A 26,599-nucleotide genomic window follows, 5' to 3' on the forward strand; every position below is an offset into this window, starting at 1 on the left:
AATTGCCATTGGTTCATTCTTTTAATAATGTATTAAGAATTTTATTTGCTAAAAATGAGCTATTGTTGCTTGTACCTTTGTACACATATTTATATTTAAATAAAACCATTTCCGATAAAGAACTGGCTGCCGTGAATCTTGAGAGTAAATCACCCGGGCACGGGGCGACAAACAAAGCTTCCCATGTAGCAAAAGTGATGAATACATAAATTAGCAGCAGTGTCTATGTTGATTTTCCTATTCCCCCAGTGGAGCGCTTTTTTAATGAAGACAGATGAGACAGGAGAACCCCCACTGTATGCACATCCACCTCCCGAAGCCAACATGCCCATCTTGTAGGGGAATAGGATACGACTGTGACAAAGAAAGGTATTATTTGACAATATGAGATCGTCTTGTCACCTCTGTTCCCCAGGTAGGCGCGCTGCTCACGTCGGGGAGGAGAAGTACATGCTCATTACAATTCGACTGTGAGAAGGGACACGGTCTCCCAAGACATGCATTTATTATACACAACATAATACCAGACAAGGCCCCATCAAAGACAAATGATACAGGTGAAGCAATTAGGTGCAGTGGAATCAGACAGAAGATGTTTATTATCACAGTTATTTCATATTTAAAAAGAAAAAGAAAGTAGACATACAAAAACAGAGAAATGATGGCGAGTAAGTTCATAATCAAAAACACAGCATGTACGGTTCTTATGAGATAATCAATCTAAAAACTGTGGCCTCCTCCAACTTTCTAAAAAAAAAAAAACTAAAAGCACATTTACATACTTAAACCTCCAAATAATTGCTAAAAAAGGCCAGTCGAGCGATATCCTCAATAGGTTCTCCTTAATGTTCTCCCCTTCAATAAATAATACTTATGCAAATCTTTGGTGTGCTTATCCAGGACACAACAATACAAGGAGTCAGACAATAAGGCTGGGGAAAATAAACTATCCAATCCAACGTGTTATTTAGGCTGAGCTTGATTAAGTTGGTCACGACCAAGGAGAGGAAACTCTCACTGGGATGAGAATAGATTGCAATGCTCTGGCAAGTACTGAAAACCCCACTGATTTACTTTGACTCTCAGTTGTTGTGATTAAAGACCCCAGTCACCCTGAGCTTTGCTGGAGACCTGTGCAAAAAGCCAACTGGACCTTATCCTCATATTCAGCACCCCCTGTTGAATGGAATAATTTTGGCACATCATTCACAGACCATGCAAGGCCACTACGGATTTGTAAATAGATATAAAATAGTGATCTGGAATGCCTGTGCAGATCAACAACAGATCATCACTCCGGTTTCACTCTTCAACAGTCATGCTAGTGCTTTGGCCTGTTTCAGAGTGCTGACTACACGTCTAGAATACTTCACTGCTGGACATTTTCCAAAGCAAACCGTGGGCTTTTAGATTGATTAATGCATTTTCCACCTTCCGGGCAGCTTCCGTTTTTCATTCATTTTAGTATGATATGAAAATGCCCTGACATGAATGTTGTTTATCTTGGATTTTTTTTTTTTTTTTTAATTCCCATCTAGCTTTTGTGAAAATTATGTTATCATATAAAACTCCAAATTTTATAGCAGGTCACTGCGTGAGCTTGTCGGCCATGTGCACCAAACCACTGCGATAAGAAGAAGGCATTACAGAATTAAAAATATAAAATACTAAAGCTTAAAAACGATAACTTTTTCAAGGAATAACACTGGACACAGACACACACTCTAAAAGCTGTGTAGAATACACATTCTCTGAATCCATATTAAAAAAAAAAAAAAAACTACCCAGGCCAAATCATGGAGATATTATTCCCAAACTATACATATTTCATTACTTGCACTCGGGGCATACTGACCAGTAAAATATGTCATTAATTGATGGGGTGAAAGACACGGTGAAAATGAATGTCTTTAAGAATTATGCAGAATGTAAGTTACTGTGGTTGATTTGTGAGTGTCAGTATAAGTAGGAGGAGCTCACGTCGGGGGTGACAACCAAACAAAGTGCTCAAGTTATTCATGTAGCTGAGTCCACAAAACAGTATCCTGAGCCTGCTGCTAAACGAATAAATCCTAGGGAGACTCGTCTTTGCCCGGACAATGTTCCGTCTCCAGCTTTCTTAGCACTGTGATGTTTCCGTCTACATCCCTCCTTCAGCCTACGGACACTGTCAAACCTCCGTCTCCTGTTTGATCCAGTCTCTCAGCTTGGTGAGACGCGTGTAGACGCCGGGCTTGTTTCGACGAGCGCAGCCCTCACCCCAGCTCACAACGCCAGCCTGAAACCACTTCCCGCTCTCCTCAAAACACACCAGTGGGCCTCCAGAGTCTCCCTGTCGAGCATCGTTTGGAGAGCGAGAGAGTGGTCATTAGATTGGGTTTCCATGGGAGAGCATGAGAATTATATGAGTGCGAGAATATACAGCTACATCGTCCCTCCTTTTTTTTTTTTTTTTTTTTATTATTTTCAAGAGAAACTGTTGCACAATCTCACCTGACACGCATCAATCCCCCCCCTCAGGAATCCACTGCAGAGCATCCTGGAGGTGACCTGTCCTTCGGTGACAATGTTACACACCGAGTCATTGATGACTTTCACCGATGCCTTCTGCAGAATCTGCGCCTTCTGACCTGGGAGAGCAGGACAAAGGGGTCAGCGCTCGTCGGCCACGTGACCTCCGTGTTCATCGCCAACATCAAAGGTGTTAATGGGCTGGATTAGTGTTAGCTAATGAAGCTTTAAGAGGCTTCCCAGGAGGGCTGACGTCCGTGTTGATATATGGATATGAAGGAAAGCCTAATTGAATAGAACAGATTAGAAAAACATGAGAGAAAAGGTAGGCCGGATGAAGTGTGTCATGATGTCGAGTGGGGTTATAAAGAAAGGGGAGGAACTTAAAAGGATAAAATGAGGAAGAGATGAATAGAAAGAAGGTAAGCAGGGGAGGAAGATAAAGGACAGATGAATAGATCAGTGTGAGATGGATGGGGGAGGAGTGGGATGTCTTAATTTTAAGGTGAGTTGGATATGCAAAGACTAGAAAAACAATAGCAAAGTGAGGCACACAGCATAAATATTCACAGTAATTATAATAATTAGTTAGTGTGGGAAAAACTATATAAGGCTGCAGTTTTACCCAGAAACACACAATTCCTGCATATTACCTCCTTCTCGGAGCGCGCCCCAGCCTGTGATCCAGCAGGAGATGCCTGCAGGGAAGACGTGGGAGGAAGCGGGCAGGCAGATGGGCTGGATGGTGTTGGTGAACTCCAGTGGCTCGTTGAGCTCCAGCAATGCAATGTCATAGTCAAAGGTCATCTGGTTGTAGTCCGGGTGGGAGATGATCCTCTTCACTGTGCGGTGCTGGACACCATCATGCTTGTATAAGTCTTGCATACCACTGTAGGTCTGCCAGTTGGATGGCATATGGTTGCTGTGATAGTACAGGAGCACAGGGCAAAGGTCTCGTTCATTCACTGGTGGATGCAGCCAGCGCATTGAACATGCAGGCAATATAATACAACCCGGCACAAAAGTAGTGCAGCATGTGGGGAACGTGCCGGGGGGAAACCATACCTGGGTCTGATTATTCAGCAACCAAACAACATCACATGAGACATGTGATAAATATATAACTGTGACAAAGGCATTTTTTACAGTGAAACTCATCAGAGAGTGAGATTCTTTGAAAATAAACACAATCCCCTTTTAAATCATAAAGAAAGTAGTTCAAGCTGAATAGCATGGTTAGTGCACCACCTACAGGGCACTGTCCTTAATACAGCTTGATGCTTCCATGGATGAGACGGATTAAGCCCCCACTGCCACCACGGTGCTTTTCTAACTGCTAGAATTTCTTGTACATGTCGGTATAAATGCCCTCTGTTGTGCACAGCTCTACTCCCCCACAGCAGGACGAATGTGATAATGACACATAACATAGATGTGTGATTTACTTGGGGTCATTGGTGACGAAGCAGTGCGCAGCCGAAAGAATCCACCTCTCAGAAAGGATTGAGGCCCCACAAACATGTCCGTAAGTCATAAAGCTGAGGCTGACTTGCCAGGGCCACTCCCCAAGAGCGGCGTTCTGCCCCCCGACAATGCGATTCAGCTTGTAAGGCCTGGTGCCACAATCTGAAATGGAACAGAAAGTTTAACCGGCGATAAGGACGCCACGCTGCAAGGTGGCACTGGCATGAAAGATCAGACAGAAAATCTGAAAATGAGATTAAGTTGACTTGAAGCTGTCATGATGTCGACGCTGGCCGCGAAAGCTACTGTGACTCTTTGGAATTCTAATAAGGCAAACTGCCATATTTACTGACCAAAAATAAATAACTAAATGAAATAAAAATACAGACACACCCTGAGGCCTAAATGAAGGGGAGAAAAAAAAAAAAAAACCTTCAGCGATGATGAGAGCAGCTTTCAAAGAAAAATGAAATAAATTAAACAGTCAAGGCCTGGGGGCCTTTTTCTAACCGACAGCTCAACACGCAACTCAACCCAGCTCCTATAATCTAGTTTGAATGACACTGCAGACATAAGGTCCACAATTAGTCATTTTTCATAAGCTGGATTTCACACGGAATAAAAACGTCTCTCTCACCACAGCCGACCTCATCTGAGGCGTCAGAGCAGTCGTCGATGCGGTCGCACTCGGCGTTCACCTTGTTGACACATTCCTTGTTCTTACACTTGAAGCTGAAGCTGGAGCAGACACCAGAAGCTGCAAGAGGATGGAAGACAAGTTCCAAAATGAAAACATTTCTTCTTTTTTTTTTTTTTTTTAACCATTAAAATACTAGGCAATCAGAGTGGCTTCACAGTGAAGCTTGAATGCACAATGCAGAGTGATTGAGGAGCAGATTGCATTGATTGGGCGTATTGATTGGAGTTGAGGTCTAATATCCCTCTTTATTCGCAGAAGTGAAAATCAAAAGGGAATGCGGGAGTGCCCTCTGTGTGGGTATCTGTGCTTGGTAGAGTGAGTGAAAGGGAAATTGATATCGAGAAATGGCGGGTGAGAGGAAATGCGGGAGAGAGCAAAAACATTGTACAAAGAAAAGTGAATCGGTTCTTTGGTGAGCTTTAAACAGTGAATGGAGGGCATCGACTTAAACTTAGTATCTTAAAAAATAAAATGTGGCGAAGATTTCCCACTGTGTGCACACGACTGGCTCTTACAGGTTTTACAGGAGGCCTCGTCGCTCCCGTCTTCACAGTCGTTCTTGGCGTCACACACGACGTCCTGAGGCAGGCATTGCCCGTCCCCACAGCGCCACTCGTTTTCCTCACAACCTGAAGGCAAGGCCACATTGTGTGAAAAAATATTAAAAAAATACAATAAAGGACGCTTGAATAAGAACACCAATCCAATAAGCTTCACAGAGGCATTAGCGCTGGAACCGCAATAGACATTAGCATCCGTGTCCCGTCTCCGTCCGTGCAGAACATACGATTAGGTGTCTTGAAGGACGCTGAGGAAATTGGGCAAGGCTTCAAACAAACTCCATTACAAAGCAAGTAATGACTGTACACAGCCCAGGAGTCAGTGACCACAGCATTAGCAGTGATGTGCCTTTAATGTTAGCACGATTAGCATAGCATTAAATGGGAGTTTATATCCCCAAAGAGTGCTATACCGGAGACGGGGATACTCACTGCATTGTTTCTCATCACTCCAGTCTCCACAGTCGTTGACACCGTCACACAGCCAGAGCTGCGGCTTGCACAAACCGTTCTCGCAAGAAAACTGGTCCTTCCCGCATTCTGGGGCAGGAGAAATTATACGAATCAACGCAATGCGAGGTGATCAGTGACACAAATCATTGGATGTATCATAAATTAAAGGCTGACATGATACAGGTCAAAGATGGAGTTTAAGATGTTGAAGCAGAGAAACGGCTGCTCAGTTTGATAACGTTCACCTCCAAACAACTCTATTTTGAAATAGAAATGCTCCTTCAAAAGATTTATTAAATGGAAAAAATAACTTCCCATTGTATTTTGATGGTGGAAGTTTTATGTTTTATATTCAATATAAAAACTGAAACGTTTGTTGTTTTCTTCATACTAGCATGTGGCAATCCATACTGCATCTCAAAATGTTATAAGATCAGTTGAGTTCCATATTTCTTGACTTGCTGTATTCATCACTTTTAAAATGAAGCACATTGAACCCCAAGACTGCTCCCAATGGAGGTCCAACACCCTCCATGGTCTACACCAGGGGTGTCAAACCCATATCAGTTCAGGGATAAAATGCAGCCCAGTTTCATCTCGACTGGTAAACTATTGCCATAAAAACCTTTAAATCTAGAATTTAAAGTTTTTCTTCATTGTGTTGCAGTGTAGATGTTATCAAAATATCTATATTTTCACAAAGCTTAACAATTACTACTGAAAATAACCACAATTTAAACATAGACAATTTTAATGAGAACTTCTGACGCAAAATACAGTGACATGTCAAAAAAACGGTTGCGTTATGCACATTTTTTACAAACTCACGCTGCCAACATGGCATTGAGGCAAATGCTAGTTTGCATTTTTGCAAGGAGGTAGCCATCTTTCATGGCAGCATCACCAATATCTAAGCTCGCGCCTCAGTGTTGTGTTTGCTATTCTTAAAATATTTGTTTAAAAGAATATCAATGTTTTCTTTGACATTTTTAACAATTTATTTGGTGGTTTGGCCAGAATGGAGCCTCGTTCGGTCCAGTTTCGGCCCACAGGCCTCATATTTGTCTCCCCTGGCCTACACTAATGTGCGAGCGTGTGCGCGAATGGGAGGTTGTGTTTAATAGTGTGAAACACTTGAGGTCTGCGGAAGCAGTGAAAACGTACCATATAGGTCAACTGTATTTACCATCTACATTTATAGGCCACTTTCCCTCGGACATTGGCACTGTGATTTCCTGAAGTCTGGCAAACTCATGATGATGAAAAGGGGAAGATATTGCTTGTTATCTTTACTCTTGAAATGTGGTCATCCAACTTTCAGAAAGAAAACATTTCTCAAATGTCAAACTAGTACTTCAAAGAGATGAGAGGATGACATGGAAAAGAGGATAGGAAATGAGTTTTGAGGTGGGGTGGTGGGGGGGGGGGGGGGGGGGGGGTGAAGAAAATGTTGCTGGGTCAAAAGGAGGACTTACTGCACTGGTTCTCATCACTCATATCACCACAGTCGTTCCAGCCGTCACACTTCATCTCCTTTCCAATGCAAATGCCAGAGAAACAGGCAAATTTGCCGGGGCAAGCTGCTCACATGACACGGAAAAGAGAGAGGGAGCAGGGGAAAAAATAAATAAAAAAGGACAGAAAGACGATGATGACAAATCGAGCGAGAGGGAGTGACAGTATGTTCACAACATCCGTCACGTTGCCAATGCCTGTCCCTGTTGATCAGAGCAATTATAAATCCATTTTTGCTGAAACTGGGAGACGGCATAAAGAGCAGAGGGTATTGAAAACGACAAGTTCTTGACTGACAGTGGCAAATAAAACGGACCCAATAAACAAGCTCTCTGGTGATTAGTCTAGCTCTTGAGTTTCACTGCCGCAGTTTCTAAGCTTCTATCACTAAACAGCTCTATTTGACTGTCACTCAGCCGTTGCCTACTAGTCTTTTAGACAACACAGTTGCTGCCACTGTCTCACTCCGTAATGAAAGGCTTGGGGTGTCACTGTCACGTTAACATTTCGCCCATCGAGCAAAGTGTTGTGTAAATTCGGGTGAGGGGAAACTCACGGTCTGAAGGGTCGAAGGCACTGTACTCCGCACTGAAGCCTTTGTCAGTGTACGACTCATCGGAGTGGAAGAGCACGTCAAGGACGTTGGTGCTACTGGTCAAACTCAAAGTTGAGATTTCCCCACAATACCTGGGAGATGAGACCGATGTAAACAACATTTTGATTTTTTTTAATTACAAAGAAATTAACAAAAATGGCAATATCCCCCAGGAGGGCTTAAAACATTGATCTTGTACCAATTTCTTATTGCAATTATAATGAAAGTGGAAGCACGGTAAATGTCAAGAATTGAGCAGAAAATTGGCCGAGTTGCATGCATTGGTGCACAGTTGAGGAAAATATATCACCTTCGGTTACCAGTGTCTGACTTCTTTTCAGCTTTTTAACATCTTGATACATTTTTCATCACCCCCAAAAAAATGCCAAGGCGTTTTTTTTTTTGTTTTTAAAGCCAACATTCTGTCACACAGGGTCAAGTATGTTTAAATGGATCCGAAAGTCTTACTTGGTGCCCATAATCTCCACGTAATCTTTGTGACACTTGCGGACGTCTACTCCCGGCTCTTTTATGCGAAACATGTTGAACTTCACTCGCACCTTCTGCCCAGCAGGGACCTGTAGTGCAAGAAAACGGCTGATTGGTTTCTAACAACCTTATTTACCATGCATGTCACTCCCACACATACACACACACTTGCACATCTTTCCCAAGTGAAGGCAGGCACAGGAGCTGCAACACATCACAACAGGCACACGTGCACAAGTACACACACAACATACACACACAACAAACAAAATCAAGAGAAAACACTGCAGCTCAGCTCGAGCTGCAGCAGCCTGACAGATGAAGATAGAAGAGGTACTGAACAGCTTGGCTTCTATAGTGCTGCCTCAGCATTCCTCTCATGGCAGGCTAAGGATGGTGCTAGAGGAAGAGGAGGAGGGGGAGGAGGAGGGGGGTAGGGGTGGGGGTGCAGGCAGAGGAGGGAGCCAAGGAGGAAAGTAGTGTTGCAAACCTTAATGGTCCACTTGCAGTCCACGGCAGGAGGATAGAAGATGGGGTAAAGTGGGGACGTAAACGTTCCTTGCTTCTCGGAGAGGACGCTGCCACACGTTTTAACTGAAATATAGCGCGTCATGTTTTCACATTATAACCTGAACTAAACTAATCTACAGGAATTGTAAATACGGAGCAGTGTACAGCTGGCAAATGGATGGTATTAAGTCTCGTAAAGTGGCACTTAATCACCTTGAGTCTTGGGAATGGCTTTGTACTCGGCCTCAAAGCCGGGCCTCTGGACATCAGTGTCAGTAATGAAGTTAATCAGCATGATGTTGCCGGATGACGCCACCTCCAGAGGGTTGGAGGGAGGCCTGTGCCCGCATTTCCTGTGAGAGAAGAATGAGCAGTCAAGCCAGGTGCAATAAATAAACTGCAAAGCGACTTTAATAACAAATAAAATGTACCAAACAGCCGCGAAGCGTTCAGTGTTTATCTGACATTTGAATGGCGTTTTCTCACAAGATGTGCAAACCTCAAATACAACAGTGATTCATCTCAGAGAAACAAGTAAATAGGGAGATTGTGCAAGCATCGGATAGAAACGGCTAAGGCGGAGTTTCAAAGTCAAACATTAGGTATATTAGCAAAAAAGTTTTAGCACTGCTGGCGGCAGAGGCACGGAAGTGTGAATGACACTGCAGGAGCAGCAATACATCTACCTCCAGTAGAATAATGTCATTATAGAGTATTATATTACGGCTCTCATAAACCCCATGTCACCTTGGATAAAGCTGATCGCTCAATAACATTATAAAAATGTTATGCATCGGTTGGTAAAGCGTATTTGTTTGGCAATGATTTCTGAGTTGGAGATTGCCTGCAGCTACAACTGACGTTGCATTCAGGAGCCTGTGGTTTCGGAGTCATCCCCATCCTCGGTAGACAAAGTGCAATTACACACAGTAGCGTGGCAGGATTCAGGGTGGCACCTTTCACAGATTTAAAAAAGGAGAGGTTGTTTTTGAGCCAACTCAATCTCGCAGAGGTCTCAAAAGTTGACAGTAAATGGGAAACGCAGCACTAAAGGTTTCAGAGCCAAATGTAAAAAAAAAAAAAGAAAGAAAAGAAGTTGTGATCACAAATCCAGTGAATAGAATGAAGTGAAACATATTCCACCCACATCAAAACAGCTTTCATTCCCAGATCCCTCTGCCACATTTCAGTCAAATACAAAGTGATTCCTCATGATTGTCTTCTGGGAGTCTTTCTGTGATCTTCAAGGATAAATAAATGAGACAAATGTTGGCTGAGGCCTATCAAACAAACCTTGCTACTAAGGTTTAAAGGCAATGTGGGAATGTGATTTTTGAGCTTCGGTTTGATGTCCTGCAGCAAAATGAGTAAAATGTTTGTTTGTTTTTTTTCCCCTCCTGTGAGGACTGAATGGTGCAGAATACGATGCTAGGAAAATTTAAAACCTGTTTTGTCTATTAAATCAGATAGAAATTGTGATTTTTGGGGGGGGGGGGGGGGTTATCCTATGAACAGGGTCCAATATTCAGTTATGTTATGATGAGTTCTGTATCAGAAACAAAACAACATGCTGTTTGTGAGTTGGTTGATAATAATATGATGGGATGAGGAACCAGATACAGACGCTGTACATTGGTTTTAAAAACCCGTTCAAAAGCTTTAAAATGCTGCATATCAAATGGCTGACGAGCTGCGGGAGGAGCGGAGCGGAACCAGAGCACGAGAGCAATGACAGTGGGGCAGCCTTTTTTATGCGATTCAGAGAAACCCCTTCATGCATCTATTTTCAGCAGGCTGAATTATTGCAACAGTTTGTTTACATGTCTAAGTAAAAAAATCTGTTAAGACAACTGCAGCTTATCCAGAGACCTCGCCAACACAAAGAGGGAGGAGCTTATTACACCTGAGCTCCAATCTTGTTGACCGTGTGTCAAAGGATCCACTTCAAAATCTGACTTCTCGTCCCAGAGTCAGAAGAAACAAGGTGAAGCAACTTTTAGTTTGTACACTCCTGTACTTTTTACAAACTTCCTGCTCACACATGCACTTCTTTTCAATCAGTACCTAAAACAACATTATTAACTCAAAATTTTACGTTATTATCCTGTATTTCTCTTTTAATGTCATTCTTAATCACCTTGTTTTAATGCATTTCCTTGTAAAGCTCTGTGAATTGCCACATGTCTGAATGGTGCTTTACAAATCAATTTGCCTTGCCTTTGTGCAAGGAATAAGGCTCTGGACACTGTACATAAAACAGGTCTGGTAATCTTTTTTTGTTTTTTTATTCAAAATGATGGTCTTATTGTTTTATACATTGTGTGTTTTCAATTGAACTACGACCAAGATTGTACCCCTGGTGTGTTACTCACTCTGTGATGGCCTGGGAATCATCGGGGCTCAAAGAGTCATAGATGGAGACAAAGTCATCAAAGCAGTCATCTTCAATGTGGAAAAAAGGGAATTTGAGGACTATAGCTTTGTCCTCCGAGGCTCGGATTTGCCACTGACAGCGAGACTTGGAAGGGTAGCCCTTGGGGTATCCTGGGGAGGAGAATTTCTTCATCTCTTGTGCAGCCTCCAGACGGAAGAAACACTCTTCTGAAACAACAGAACTGGTTATACAGTGTGTGACCAGCACAGACCAACATAATGTGTGTCTATCGTATCAAAATAAGTGTGTATCTTCTTAAGAGACGCAACGATGACAAAGAGAGGTGAAGCCTCGCAAATAACGCTTCTGAACAGCGTGTAATCGGGAGCTGCTCTCTCTTTAATGCTGAGTGTGCATAAAGACAAATTCATCAAAGATAGTACAGCGAGTATGGTAATGTAATGTAATGTAGTCTAATCATCCCAAGGTTGTAAATCACCAGACAGTGTCAAAGAGAAGTGTCGGGCATACTGATTGACTCGCCCCGGCCTGATAGCGAGCTCTCAATCTCCGACTAGAGCGGCACATGTACAGTACGGGCCGGGCCAGCCATTCGTTACAGACTGGCAGGAGAGTGAGCATCTAGCCAGCTGGAAAATTACAGCGACGAGTGATTGAGATGGGACATGCGGTACTCACGGGCTGTGGGTTTTCTAGCCATGCGAGGATCTGTGGCTGGAGACGGGGAGAAAAGGGTGTGGGGTGACGGCAAAAACAGGAGAGAGGGTAAGAATGGGTCACGGAAGTTAGGAAGGCTGATAGAATTTGATGCATGAGCCTAAAATATTTGGGTTGCACATTTTCTGTTCCATTTCCCTGCGGTTAAGGGAACCGGTGATGGTGTGCAGCTCTTTCTGCTCCATCTCACCTTGCCCTGCAGCAGCAGCCCATACATCTCTGTCTAACTATCTAGGACAGCAACATCAAATCATACCCACAGAAATCATTTTAAAAAGAGGACCAAAACCACTGAGTCACAGGCCCAGTGCTTGGCTGGTGGCCAGTGTGTAGACAAATGCAATGTGAATGCTGAGAGGACAGAAGGAAGAAAAATGGCTGTCTCAAGTCAGGCCAGCGCCCAACTAATATCATTAGGAGGATCCAAACAGCATAAAATGTGCAATCTCAGATGCAGCACAAGCTGAAAGGTCTGGCTTATCTGTTATCATCTTATCAGCAGAACTCAGAGTAAGTCCCTGCAATACAAACAGAAACCTAACAGAATACCAATGCTTATCCGAGATGACAACAACCTTATACACATTTATATCTACAAAGAACCCTCTTTGCTTAGTGGTAAGTACTATTTTCGCGAGCTGAATGTGGTAAACAGCCTGTTGTGACTCTCTTTCCAGCTTCAGCCCACCCCGGCTGGCCCTGGTGTTGCCTACCTGCAGCGGTGACTTCAGTGATTCTAATGCCGCCACCTGCCTTGCGGCTCTGCTCCTGAATGCTGGTTTCCAGAGCCTCCAACACCCGTTCCTCCGAGAACTCTGGCACGAGCTCCTGTTCACTGGCAGGAATATGAAACTTGGACCAGTAATAGGCCAGCACACCCTCACTGGTATGAGCAGAAAGGAGAATGGAAAGAAAATAGAGAGGGGCATCGTAAACATTTAAATAGTTCATGTTACAGAATATAAAGGATCAGATCGAGTGGATTTTCACTGCTGTCCAAAAACAAACTGAATAAAGACTGAAAACCTGCAACCGCAGCCCATCGAGCTGTGGCTGCATGCTTTGTTACACACATATAGTGGAGTACAGTACTACTAGGCTGGCTGCCAGCTGCTATAACTTTGTGATGCTGTGCAGCAATTCATATTTCACAGGGGTACAATACTACAGAATCACAGGTCAAAACAAAACATCTAACTATGTTGTGCCACGAAATGCCACAAACTCAAAAGAATTAAGTCAATGCAGCACATCTTCTCCCCTATAAGAGCTGTGGCTCAGGTGGTGGAGTGGACTGTCTTCCAATCACGTGGATGGTGGTCTGATTCCAGTCTCTGTGTTCACGTGTTGCTTCTCACGCTGAGTCAGCAAACTGCACGGCAGCAGTCATGTGAGAAAGTGCGTGAATGGCTGAATGCGATTGATCATTTAAAATGACTTGAGACCACCGAAGCGGTCTTAATGTCAATAAGTGAAGTCCATTCAGAGTAGAACCACTGTGGCTTGTTGTGTAGTTTTAAGTATTCGCCAACAGTTAAAAGAGCTGAAGACAGACATTACCTGAACGCGGTGACCACAGACTTCTCATGATATTTCCCAAGGAGCTGATCTGTCTTGTAGTCCTCTGCCAGCTGTGTAGAGAAAAGACACCTTTAAGTCATCAGAAGATGTATAAGAAACTCCTGTGTACCTAAAGGGAACATATAAATCAGCACCTGAACGTGAAACCTGCTTTTCTTGAGTGCACAATGCAATTCTGGATAAACTACCTTGGCATCAGCTGAAGTGATCTATACACCGACTCAAAAAGGCTGCAGTCATTTTCTGCGCCCTTAAATGCAGGATCCCACCTCTCATAAAACTTGAACAATGTTCACTAAATTCAAAGCATGTGCCCTTTGTGGGAATAAACTGGGGATATTTGGCAGTGTAGGCAACATAAAGAGAAAGTGAGAGGTTTTGGCTAGATTTCTTTTTTTCTTTCAGAAGCAGCTGAAGGGGATCAGACATGGGAAGAAGACACTGAAACTTTGCAGGAAGATTTAATGAATTCTTATAAAATAGGAAATATCAAGGCCAGATTCGACAATATCAATTTTTTTTTTTTCAATCCACATGAGCAAAACTCATCTCAGAGAAACTGAAAAAGAAATGCAGAACAATGGTTTCAAACTCTACAGACAGATGGTGCTAACAGGTAAAGCTGTGGGTCGACTGGTTGATGCTCCTTTCTCCAGGGCACCTGAGCGCCGGGTTGTTTACCTGAAGCGATCCTCCACGAGTTGTACCTGTCACTTTAAGAGTAACCCGTATCAGTAAAAAGCTTTTTCGTTTTGTGATATGAAAGCCAAACCTAGTACATCACAAAGCTTTCTCCCAATTGTCTAGTCATCTAATATTCTACTCCACCACTTTCCACTCTAATTCTCAGCTAACACCCTCACTTATGGAGCTTTTCAGTGAGGAAGTGTGTGCTGGATGGGGTTTGAACGAGGGCTTTTTGTTATCCACATGCTCCTAAGTGGTGCTACAAAACATCTCCACCGCCACCAATAATAGGAGATGCCGTTGAGGGAATTACCGAGGGAATGCACAAAAGTTTTATTCCGCCCACACAAATGTGCCTTCAGCTGCTTCCATGCAATAGATGGGATGTATTTAAAAGAGCATTTCCACAAATGGTAAACATCACCGAGAGCTAATCCTTAACAATGGGAGTGAGGGGAACATTCTGCTCAAAATAGTTAACAAAAACAGTGTACAAGAAAGGAGGAAGATCAAAAATAGAGAAACACATCATCGCTTGTAGGACTCACAGTTTCCTCCAGTTTGACCGCCAAATCCTTAAATTCTTTGCTGTTGGTGTCCTCCAGCTTTTCATTGTATTGAACATCCGCCAGCTTCAAGTGTCCACTGAAGACCTGGTCTGATGTGCTGCGATGTGAACTGAGGGTCGCTTCTGAATCATCTTTGACTGGGAGGAGAAATCAACAGACTGAGAAAAGACGGCTGCCTCTGATGAGAGCGTAAACTTTCACACTGGGCTTGAAGGACTGTCGTAAGTCGTACGCCACAATTTCAAACTGCGAAGACAGTTTTATTTATTTTTCCCCAGAGTAATTAAGGCCGTCCGTTCAATCAAGACTTCTAAGGCCTTGTTTTTTTAGTTTTAACAAAGTTCTACATGTGCAAATGACAAGAAAGCAGTGCCATAGACTCTGTGACACTTTCCTCCTTTGCATTATTAAAGCAGAATGTCAGAGCTGTCAAATGGCCTAACACTAATGGGAAATTACCATCTAAACAAGCCACGCTTACATTTTAAAATCAAAGAGCTGTGCCTTCAGAGCTCGTGTAAATGATCCACTTTACAGTTTATGATGTGACTCTTGGCAGCAAGTAATGTCAGCAATGCAAATAATATGAATTTTTCATTTAGTTCCATCAATAACTACTTGGATGTATGCAGAAAAAACCTCCTGCATGCAGTAGCTGTCGTCATCTTTAATCCGCCGAAAGAGAAATACAGCACAGTACTTAATCTTGGATTGATAATTGGGATAATCTAAAAAACTTACAGGCGAAAAACCAAATGAGGAACACTGCAAGGGCTGCGAGGAGGAGAAGCGCCACGAGACCACCGATGAACAAGCCCTTGTTTCGTTTGGACGACACTTTCTCTTTGTTAGTCAGGAAGTCGATCTGCTCGTGGCGGCCATTGCTCTGCGAGAAGAAAAAGAACAAAACAGAGTGAATGCAAATCTACTAGTGCAAGAGGTTAAATGTTTTGGGTGATTACCTCTAACCCATTAAAAAGTTGCAAAAATTCTTAAATTATTGGTGAGGTTTATAACTACTAGTTTAAAAATGCAGTTCTGATTTAGCGGCTGTGGCTCGGTTGGTTGAGTGGTCATCTTTCAATAAGGTTTCAGGTTCGATTCCCAATGTCCCCCTGTCCACATGTAGAAGTGTCCTTGAGCAAGACATTGAACCCAAAACTGCTCCCAATGGATGGATTGAGCATCTTGAATAGCAGCTGAATCTATTGGTGTGTGTGTGTGTGTGTGTGTGTGTGTGTGTGTGTGTGTGTGTGTGTGTGTGTGTGTGTGTGTGTGTGTGTGTGTGTGTGTTTCTATGTGAAAGTAACACTGTAAATCGCTTTGGGACTGACAGGATAAAATCATGAAGAATAAAACAAAAAATATTGACACATTTCAGTTTTTCTGTAACTTTCACTGTTCGATATAAATCCAGGGAAAACTTAATCTTTCCATTGTATCCTTTTTTTTGGATGCACCCATTTCTTTTCAGTAAAACCACTAACAAAGAATCACTGATATTATTTCTATGCAAATAAATATTGAGGAACTATATATATAAAAAAAAGGTTTAATGAATACATTTGTTTGATCATCACGGTTGTGGAACGAGCTCCATCTCGTCAGTATGTTTTTTTTGTTCGTTTTTTTCCCCCAAATCAAATAGCCTTCTTGTAGGTAATTAGCAGCGATATATCATTTCATCTTTGCTAATGTGTCTTGTTTCAGTTTGATATTTTTATTTTAGCTTACAGCTTCATTATACAACTTATTACGATTACCGTTGTCAGTTCTTAGTTGAAGAGGCAGATATGAATGCATCAGTTCTACTAACAGGAACTCCTTTTACTATCAGATTGGTAAAACATCTTTGACCTGCTGTCATATGGAGCCGGAGGAAACCAACTCTTGTTGATTAAAAGAGACCGTCGACTTGAGCAGGAATAAAACAGTTGTTACACAATGACACCATTAACCAATGGGATGTTAAACGCCGACTCCTCACAGAGCGACAGGTTTAAACAGGCCGCCTATATACGTTTGTTTGCACAACCGGCATTACCCGTTTAGTAAACCATAGAGCCATAACACACTGCTCTAACATGAAACTTGGAGATTGCACAATGCCTCCAAGATAACCTTGTACAGAACGTGGGCAAGGTGCTTTAGGCTGAGTATCTGTCAATACTGCATGTGTGCGAGTGTGTGTGTGTGTGTGTGTGTGTGTTGTTGATCTCTCTCAAGTGGGTGGACTGAGAGAAGGGTTTCGAGCCGGTTAGTAATCAACACACAATGAATTCAGTGCCTGTAGCCAATGAGTGAAGAAGCCTGAGTGCCATTAGGGATGGAGAATCACTTTGGTATTAAATCAATTTGTCAGATGTGCTGCCCCTTAAGATGGGGGCTCAATTACATGAGTCTAGATGATAACTCATGGCAATTAAGGCCTATTCTTGCCCAGCTCTGGCTTCCACACATGCTTTCTAATTGGAATCTGTAACGGCAATCATGGGCCTGAATGGGGGGAATCATTACATATGGGGTCAGCGAGGGCTCCGGGGTCTCTTTCTTATCTGTCACCCTGATCACAGCCTAATAAAACCATTAAATACTCTTTATCATAATCAATTCTTTACGACTAGGGAAAAATGAATCCACTTTTTGTACTATATGTAGGACTCTTTTTCATGCCAGACCACAATTACCAGTGAAACAAGTCATTTCTAAATGAATGCAAATAATTAAAAAAAGAAGAACAAAAAGCTACAACATGCTGAAAAAACTAAACAAAATCAGAAAAGTGACAATTTGACCTGTATTTTCTCTGGTAAACAGTCAGTTGCTGTTGAATAATTGTTCTTGCGGATCCAGTCTGACGAGTATGAACGGCTACGTGGAGGTGTGGTCGAGGGGAAACAAAAAAAAAAAAAAAGGAAAAAAAGTTCCCAAACAAACATGGAGCTGTTGTGAACTGATCCTGTTTATTTTTTAATGACCGATTTGTTTCTGTCAGGTGCCGACGCTCAACACTTAATGCATTTTCCTTGCGTTAGGTTATTCTATTTTTCTGATAAATGCACTTGGCACCATCTGTATACACAAAGTGAACAACTTCCAGTATTTAAAGTGTCTTGTAGTTTCAGAAAAAAACCCAAAATCCACGACTTTAATACACAGGTAACACAGCCAAGAATAAAAGAATAAATGTGAGCTCTGCCTCTCACTTTAAACTTCTTTCTTATACCTTTGTTCTCTTGTGCGGGAAAAAGTGAAATATCGCTGAAGCAATATAACTGAATCAACTTCCACAGAGAAGCAGAAAGGTTTATTTACATTTGTGGATTGCTGTGATAAATATATTCTGACACGACACAGCAAGAAGAATTGAAATAACACAAGAAATTAGACATTTAGCTCACCGTCTCAACCTAATCAGCACATTTAGAAATGAAAAAGGAGGGGGGGGGGGATAACCCTGATGTTTCAAAAATGGTACCGTTAATACAATGAAATACTAAAATGTACTCAGGAAAAGAAAAAAAAAAAAGGTCTGCTGGAGTTCTACATTGCACACACTCATTTTCACATTTCACCCAATCAGCGCCTCACACTGTGCCGCTTCACCAAATCAGCAACACTGCAGTTGATCCTCTGGTGCTGGGTGTGACCGTTTTCAGACTTCCTTATTTCTTCATAAAAAGGTGCGGCGTGGAACTTTTAGGCCATATTAATTGCACACCCGTTTCAAATTTGTCTTAACGCTGCGTCTGATCGTTGCAAGATGGCGGTATTAAAAAACACTGGAGCCTTGAGTGGAGTCCACTGAGAATAGTTTCTGTGTCGTCTTGTTTTACATTGCACAGAACTTGAAAGATATTTTGGGCGGTTGCTTTCCATGTTTCTCAGGGCTGCTTCTCCGGAAAGATGAGAAATATGTTGAGGCTGTGCAGTTTCACGTTGATAAATGAGCACAAAAGGACAGAAAACCCGACACAATTTGATTTCCATGTAAACATTTTGAAAGCTTAAAAAAATTTAAAAGAAATAAAAAAAACTTGTGCAGGACACATCTGCATTCCTTTGTTTTGATGTGAGTAAAAGCAGCACAGTAGCGCCGCCGCATCACAAGAGGAAAGTTCCAGTGTTAGGATTGCATGTTCTCCATGCGACTTTATACAAGTACTTCCACAATCCAGTGACTGAAGCTTGCTCCGTTAATTGGCAATTCTAAAATAGATCACGTGTGTGTGTGAATGTGTGTTTGGCTGGAATTGGCTTTGGCCCCTTGCAACCTTGAATAAAGCAGGTTCACGCGATAGATGGATCATGTCAGCAATAAATAAAAGATGGCAGCCTTGAAAAGTGATGAGGAGAGGCTGCTCAGGTCTCATAACTTTTTACAATTCTGCTTTCAGTCCCAGCCAGTACTTAGTCAAGTAGGATTCACCAGCAGGCAAAAGGGGGGGGCCGCAGCCCGGTGAGGACACCAATCCAGCACATTCACCAACAGAATACCAAGAATTAAAATCATCAATTGCGCTTCGTCCAATAATGTTTGTATTAATGTTTCACGATATCAGGTCAAAAGCGATTTGTGATCGATACAAACACTGAAGTATTTGTTATAAATGTCCTTCTGCGTTCAGATTTGTTGATTTTGTTTGTTGTCTTGGCTGCAGATCCCACTACGAGCACCTCAGAAGAGGATGGGTGTTTTCTTTGGTGATATTTTATCTTTTTTTTTTGTGTTTTTATGCTTTGAATTTCTGCAGAAAAGAAATGATGTCCTAATTTGAAGATGATCAGATTAACGAGGCAAAGATTACCTTCACTTCAAGAATCGTAGACGTGCCGTCTGTGGGGAGAAACACCCACATCGCTAGAAACACAAGCATTATCTGAAAAAGGGGAGTCAAACTCATTTTTAGTTCAGCGGCCACATACAGCCAAAATCTGATTGAATTGGGCGATCCTGAGAAATCATACCAATATTCTTGTACTTGCCGAATAAATAAATAAAAAAAAAATCTACATTCTTTGATCTTTTCCCTTCTTTGCAGCATTAAGGTAGTTCGCTTTCAAAGCTGCTGCATCAAGAACATTCCCTGCTGTTCAGTTCTAATCTCCAATTCTGTGTTACATCAGCTCTTCTTATTAAACTGCATGTTCTCCACTCTACAGATCAGGAACAGCAGTTACAACTAATTGCAGTGCATTTCTGCCCCCCCACCTCACCTATTTTGCAAGGTCACTTCAGGATTGAGGAATGAATCCTGTGACAGGCCGTATCTTTGACACCCCGGTCTACTATGTCTCTGAAGCCTGCGACGCATGAATAACTCGCATAAGCCACAGCCGATGTGAAGGAGGCCCTGTAGAAATATTACATTTGTTTGAAAAATGTCAATTTTACCGTTACAGCATGGGCTTTAAAAGTTTGTATTTTTTCTCGACACTTGAGCTTTAAATTTTTATCTCGTCACAATCTCAGGATCAACATGGGTGTCTTTGTTTTTCGTGCAACGGTGACAATAGGGAGATAGAAAGATGAGACAGTGGCGGATGATATATAATAGATCTGAGGTAAACAGCATGGTTTGGTGACTTGCGGGACTTATGTGGATGTTGCGAGCGTTCCCCGTCGTCGGTATTGTATAAATGATGACCAAGTTTCTTTTCATGAGATTCAGAGTCGATGTTAGTTTTTTCCAAGTTTTAAAATGGCCGGCGAGCAGATTTAACCATCGAGTTGTGGGTATCTGGGAGGTTTAAAATAGTGTTTCTGGTGATGGCCAATGCTCGTAGTACCAAAAGGTTTTAAATGATGTTGAGATATCATGCAGCATCTCTGAGAGCCTGGTACTGGTAAACACATGAAGGGCAGTAAATACAGGTTTGGGTTCGGCTAAAGCACATGTGGTGTAACTTGTGACGTCATTATTACTTCTTACAGAAAGTTTTCAAGCTTCTCTGTTCACGGAGAGCGAGATCACACTCATTTCTCTCGAGAAATCATTTCCAGCCTGAAAACGCTGCTGTAGTGTAAACAAACAAAGCAAATGCAACAAACGTTTAAAGTTCTTCTTTGTCCAGATTTTCCTCGCCGTCTCTTTGACCATCACAACACTCGCCAAGGCGTCTGCACGCATGCGACCATAAATTATTGCAGCTCGGCCGTGCAGTTTTAGGACTTTTTGGACATATGGTGCCAGACTTCCAGGACTTTAATGTGGCAAATCAACATTATTTATCCTAGGGGGTGGCTCAGTAGGCAGAGTGAGCCCTCTCTTAATGGGAAAGATTGCAGGTTAAATTCCCTATACATCCACATGTAAAAGTGTCCTTGAGCAAGACACTGAACCCTTAAATGCACCCAAAGGGTGAATTAAGCGCTTTGCATGGCCGCCACCTCCATTGGTGTGTGAATTCAACAACGTGAAGCGCTTTAGGGGACTGCTCAAGCGGTGGAAAAGCACTATATATATAAGTGAAATCCATTTACCATCCTTATAAACCTCTCGTGTCCATCAGTATCACAGCCAAAGAAGTAGATCAAGCCAAACGGGGCGATTTAGGCTTCAACAGCAAATTCTAAACTTTGAGTGAAGAAACTCCCACACATACATCTCTCACCTGACAGCAGCCTCAAATTCATATTTACTTGTTTTAATCTCGCTGCATGTTGCAGGTGCAGCCATGAAGCTGCGTATGAAGGGTAGTGGGGGTTCAGCCTGGAGGTACATTACCATGTGAAACTAGGCAGAAGGCTTCAAGCAAATGAGTCTATTCGCTCTTTACAGAAAGGGACAAGAATGAAGGAAGACTGAAATTTCAGGTTGTGCTTGCTGAAAGGGGCCTTAGAAAGTCCACATAATGTCAGTGTAGAACTGACTGTAGCAAGCGGAGTCAAAATTATAACGCATTACTCACTGGAGTGAATAAGAACAACAACACTTCTGTTGTTCAGTTTCATTGTGACCATTTTTTTTTTTTTTTATTAAACGTGGGCTAAAACACAAACGAAAGGCAGCACAGCCTTGCCTGAACAATTATTTACTGGCTCGTCTGCTGAGTCACCACATAAACAGGGAACAGACTGACTGCATTAATCACAGTGTTTCAATTTGATCCAATATCTCAGACTGTCCTCGTCGCTGTGAGTCATCAAAACTTCACAAAAGACGAAATGTTCAGTTACAAACAGTTTTGCTCAAGCATTAAAAGAAAATAATAAACCTTTTCTGACTTAATTTTAATCCATTAAAAAGTAAAGTAACAGACAGTCGCCACAGCAAGACATTACAACTTACAGTAGGAGTCAAATCTGGGTCCCACATTCAATGTCACTTAACCCAAAGCGCCACCAGGGGAACCTAAGCATTCCCGATGCCACATGAACCGGTTGTAGCCTGAGAAATGTTATATCAAACGGTAGAAATGCATGTTGATACCATGTCGCATTCTCCTGACAAAGCACACGGGAACTGCAAACAATAAGGAAAGCAGGCGAATGTGTGCTCCCTTCTTTCTGAGATGAGATGATGAAAGTCAACATATGGCAAGACAATAACTTCTTCTCTTAACAGTCCCTGTATTTGTAGGTGATCTAACAGCTGTTAACACACAACAAACTCAGTCAAGCAATACAAGCAGCGTCTTCCTCTTTCATCATTACATTTTTATATATCCATATTTATCCAAGCAGATGGATAACATTCCAATTCAGATTTTTTACCTTTTTTTATCTTGACGTCTGCCAATATGTTACTTGATTTCTTCTCAGGGTGTACTACACAACTTTGCTGAGATCATCCTAAATATTTACTCAACACATGTGCCGTTTTTATTTCTTCCGTCTCAACATAATCAAATACATATCCGACAGATCACTGATGTCAAAATACTTTAGGCGGCAACTATTTCAAGTGAAAAACGCAAAACTTTCATTGTGTTTTGGGTGTCCGTTTACATGACGGCGACGTTCGGAGCTACTGGAAATGCAAATTTTTGGAAACTGCTCCCAAGGTGGAACTTTTCGAAAACGCTTGGCCTTCGTCAGTGTGTAGACGGGCGAAAAGGACACTCTCTGAAAACGCTCGGAGCCCTGCTCCTTGGAAAATACTTCTTCTAAACATGTGCAAGTAGATGGGCAAAAACAAATCTGGCTGCCTTCATGGTGGCTGGACTCCCAGTCTATATTCTCCTGGGACTTTGATAGTTGAGCATTACCCGTAAAATCAATCCAACTTAGTCGTCTGTTCATGCGAGTGTCCGTGTACTCGTCATTGTTGATGTTTAATACAGTTTTGTTTTCTGCTGATGTGTGCGTGGTTTCAATTCAAAAACAGACAACAGCACCCACGAGTGGCCCAACATGCCAACTACATCATTTTCAGCGTTTCTGCTGTTGCCGTGCAAAATGGACATCGTTTTCAAACTTTTGCCATGTGAACGCCAAACTTTCCTGACGCGAAAATGCAAAAACAATGAATTTTCCCTTGAAACTTATAAACAGGACCTTTGCCACCAGAGCATGTGCGAGCAAGGTCAGCAGAGATATTGTGGCTATATACTATTATTATCACAATATTATGTAATTCTACACAAAGAAAAACTGTTTACTTTCGTTAAATCCTGTTACTGTTCTCTCATGTTCCTTAGCCTGATACTTAAACCTATGCAAGTTTGTGCATTTCCACAAAAGCCAACACGAGGCTGTGAAATAAAAGGTTATTGGGCCGGCGAGTTTGTGCAGCACTGACCAAAGGCTTGTAACCATTAATGAATCCTTTTGCAAAGAGAAGTTCACCTTTGGCTGTCTGTCATTTTCTCGTCCTCCCACGTCCTCCGTTGGCATAGCAGAATGTCTCAAACGAGACTGGATTGCAGTGTGAAATAACAATAACTGCGTGGACATTTACATAATGTATGCATGATACAGAAGGATTTGACCTATAGGTTAGGCCAAATACGCTTTTGGCAGTTTTCACATCCTATTACCACTTAACATACAAGTCTGCTTCAATTCCTGCTATAAAAAGCAATCGCCTCAAACAGTGATATACCTGGATCACAAAACCAATCTAAATGTGACTACCTGCCAGCAGCTCTGCCCACTGAAACACCCCCACCTTAGTGTGTGTGTGTGGGGGCACAATGGAAATGAGGCTCTGCCGTAGACCACACACACACACACACACACACACACACACACACACACACACACACACACACACACACACACACACACACACACACACACACACACACACACACACACACACACACACACACACACACACACACACACACACACACACACACACACACACACACTTCTAAGAGAGTTTCAATGAGACTCCACCAACGCAGGCTACACAGTTCTTTAGTCTCAGAAACTTTCAGTTTACACTTGTGAATCACCACAATCAATCACATTTGAATATAAGCAAATTACCTTGAGATAGTCAGTGAAGTTGAAAATGAAGCAGTTGATTGCAGATGGACTATGTCTGACTGGGCTCTAGCTACGGGATTCTGTAGCTGATCCAGTTAAGGAACTCAGAACTATTTGCGACAAAGTCACACTAGAATATCACTCTAGACATATCTTCACCAAAGACCACAAATATAGTGCAGCTTTCAAAGACGACTATTTCTGCACGGAGGAAGCTAAAACTCAAAATGTAAACAATAATGTAAAATACTATACCTGCTATATCTGACACAAAAAAATTAATCCTTGTAAACAATAAGAGACACACATTGGGGAAAGGAAATGAAAAGAGGAAATGTGGCCATTCATTGAGGAACATGTATTAGATGAGCTTGCAATAGCAAATGATCTGTAGTCTGTAGTTATGAAGACATTCTCAATTTCTCTAGAATCCATGTCTGTTGGAGGCTTTTTTTTTTTAACAGTAGACAAAAAAAATTACCCCCAAAAGCAGAACTACACTATGCTGACAAAATACTTAGAAAGAGTGCACAATTTGAGTTTGTTGTTAAGTTTGTTGAGATTCTTCATTATGCAGATAAAAAGACTGATTTGTGAGTAATAGACAGAAAAAAAAAATACATCTATATATAAACGGAAACACTTCATATAATTCAGTAAAATGTTACATTACAGTTTACCTGTAAACATCCAGTCTACCTGAGGATCTAAAACAAAGGTGTGACTCACTGTAAGACGCATAGTGTGAAATTCTTTCAATGATCGAGGCCCTAAAACGGAAGCTGCATGTCAAAACACCCAGACATGACCCAAATCAGACATTTTCTGCATGAAACTACCTGTAAAAAACAGATAGGCCCGCAGGATCCACTACTGAATCTGCACACTCCTTCAAACATACCAAACAAACATTTATGATTACTTGTGTCAGAACTGACAAGGACTTACGTTGTAATTATATCTGGCAGAATTCATCTTCCTCCAGATCCGCCTGGTGCGCAGCGGGGATCCAACCGGTATCCAATCAATGGAGATATTAATGTGAAGAGTTCAGCAATATAAAGACACGGGTGTTCGGGGTAGTTTTTGGATTAAAGTCAGGAGGCGTCACGCGGGTCTAACGCGGAAACACCTGAGTACAAAACCTTTCCTCATATGCCAGAGACCACGCCCAAAATACCTGCAGCGCCTCACAGCGCTGCGAACCACGTGACCTCAAACCCCGGCTATTTACAAATAGATCTATGCAGGGTCTGTTTTTAACTATTTTCTACAGTTGTTTTTTTTAAATATGATTACAGGAACAGTAATCACGCAGGTTGGTGTACCAGCAGCATTTCTTTTTTCAGTCTTTACAGACGTGCTGCAGAAGAAAGCCTTTTCTTTTCTTATTTCATGTGTTTCCCCGACTGACCTTTCATGGACGTTGCTGCCAAGTTCCCAGCTTTTAATATCACATAGCAAATTGTAGAGGGAAGGATCACCCAAGAAACTTTACTATTACAGCTGAATTTTAGGGTTTCTACTGAGAAAAAATGTTTCATCAAAGGGGGATTTTAAAATGCGAACATACCAAAAATAATCTATCCATCTATCTATCTATCTATTTATCTATCTATCTATCTATCTATCTATCTATCTATCTATCTATCTATCTATCTATCTATCTATCTATCTATCTATCTATCTATCTATACATACATACATACATACATACATACATACATACATACATACATACATACATACATACATACATACATACATACATACATACATACATACACAAAATCGCTTCACAATAAATTGATTTAAATAAAAAAAAAATTGTGATTATACATATCACAAAATACTTACATCTTTATCTACATGTCTATATATATATATATATATATATATATATATATATATGGAATGATATATGGGTATCATTCTTATTCACTTTAAGTAGTAAAGTATTATTAACAGTAATAATGATACATATTAAACACAATATTTATTTATTGATGCAATAGCTTCTTCTGAAGGTGGAGCATGGAATATAAAGGTCTTATGAGGTTAAAGGTATAATTTTCTTTCCAAAGACATTGTTATTTATTTTTTATTTTTCTAATTAAAACTGTTATGAAATAATAAAAAGTTAGTCCAATCGGAAAAATCAGACAGCAGCAGGTTTGGGTGATTGCAAATGAGTACAATGGTTGCATTTTGGTCTTTCATATATTAACTTATTGCACTGTTTTTATTCGGACATACTATCAATGATGACTTGATTGCATACAACCGTTCCTTCCTGCAGTGATGGAGATGCTGGAGCGAGCAGGATGGACAGGATTAAAAATGAACAGATCAGAGGGGACGGTGCGGCAGTTTAGAGATAAAGCTCGAGAGGCCTGCCCGGTTCAGATGGTATG

The 26,599-nt window shown here is 41.7% G+C and overlaps 1 protein-coding gene across 2 annotated transcripts; it reads right to left on the minus strand.

Moving 5' to 3' along the window:
* Positions 1–571: 571 nt before the first annotated feature.
* Positions 572–25,345, minus strand: st14 (ST14 transmembrane serine protease matriptase). 2 transcript variants are annotated; one of them, XM_080472545.1, is made up of 19 exons: positions 25,134–25,345; positions 15,488–15,632; positions 14,726–14,883; positions 13,470–13,540; positions 12,623–12,792; positions 11,871–11,906; positions 11,170–11,398; positions 9,011–9,150; positions 8,778–8,881; positions 8,267–8,376; positions 7,760–7,890; positions 7,164–7,268; positions 5,668–5,775; positions 5,191–5,304; positions 4,613–4,732; positions 3,957–4,137; positions 3,165–3,433; positions 2,494–2,630; positions 572–2,332 (listed from the first exon to the last, which is right to left on the minus strand). In XM_080472545.1, the coding sequence occupies exons 1-19, from the start codon at positions 25,158–25,160 to the stop codon at positions 2,171–2,173; spliced, it is 2,517 nt and encodes an 838-aa protein (XP_080328671.1). In that variant the 5' UTR covers positions 25,161–25,345; the 3' UTR covers positions 572–2,170. The 2 variants fall into 2 exon arrangements, with proteins under 2 accessions (XP_080328671.1, XP_080328672.1); XM_080472546.1 differs by having other exon boundaries at positions 11,170–11,395; positions 25,134–25,342.
* Positions 25,346–26,599: the final 1,254 nt, after the last annotated feature.

This window comes from Lipophrys pholis (genome assembly GCF_963383615.2).
Source record: "Lipophrys pholis genome assembly, chromosome: 9".
Taxonomy (NCBI): Eukaryota; Metazoa; Chordata; class Actinopteri; order Blenniiformes; family Blenniidae; genus Lipophrys; species Lipophrys pholis.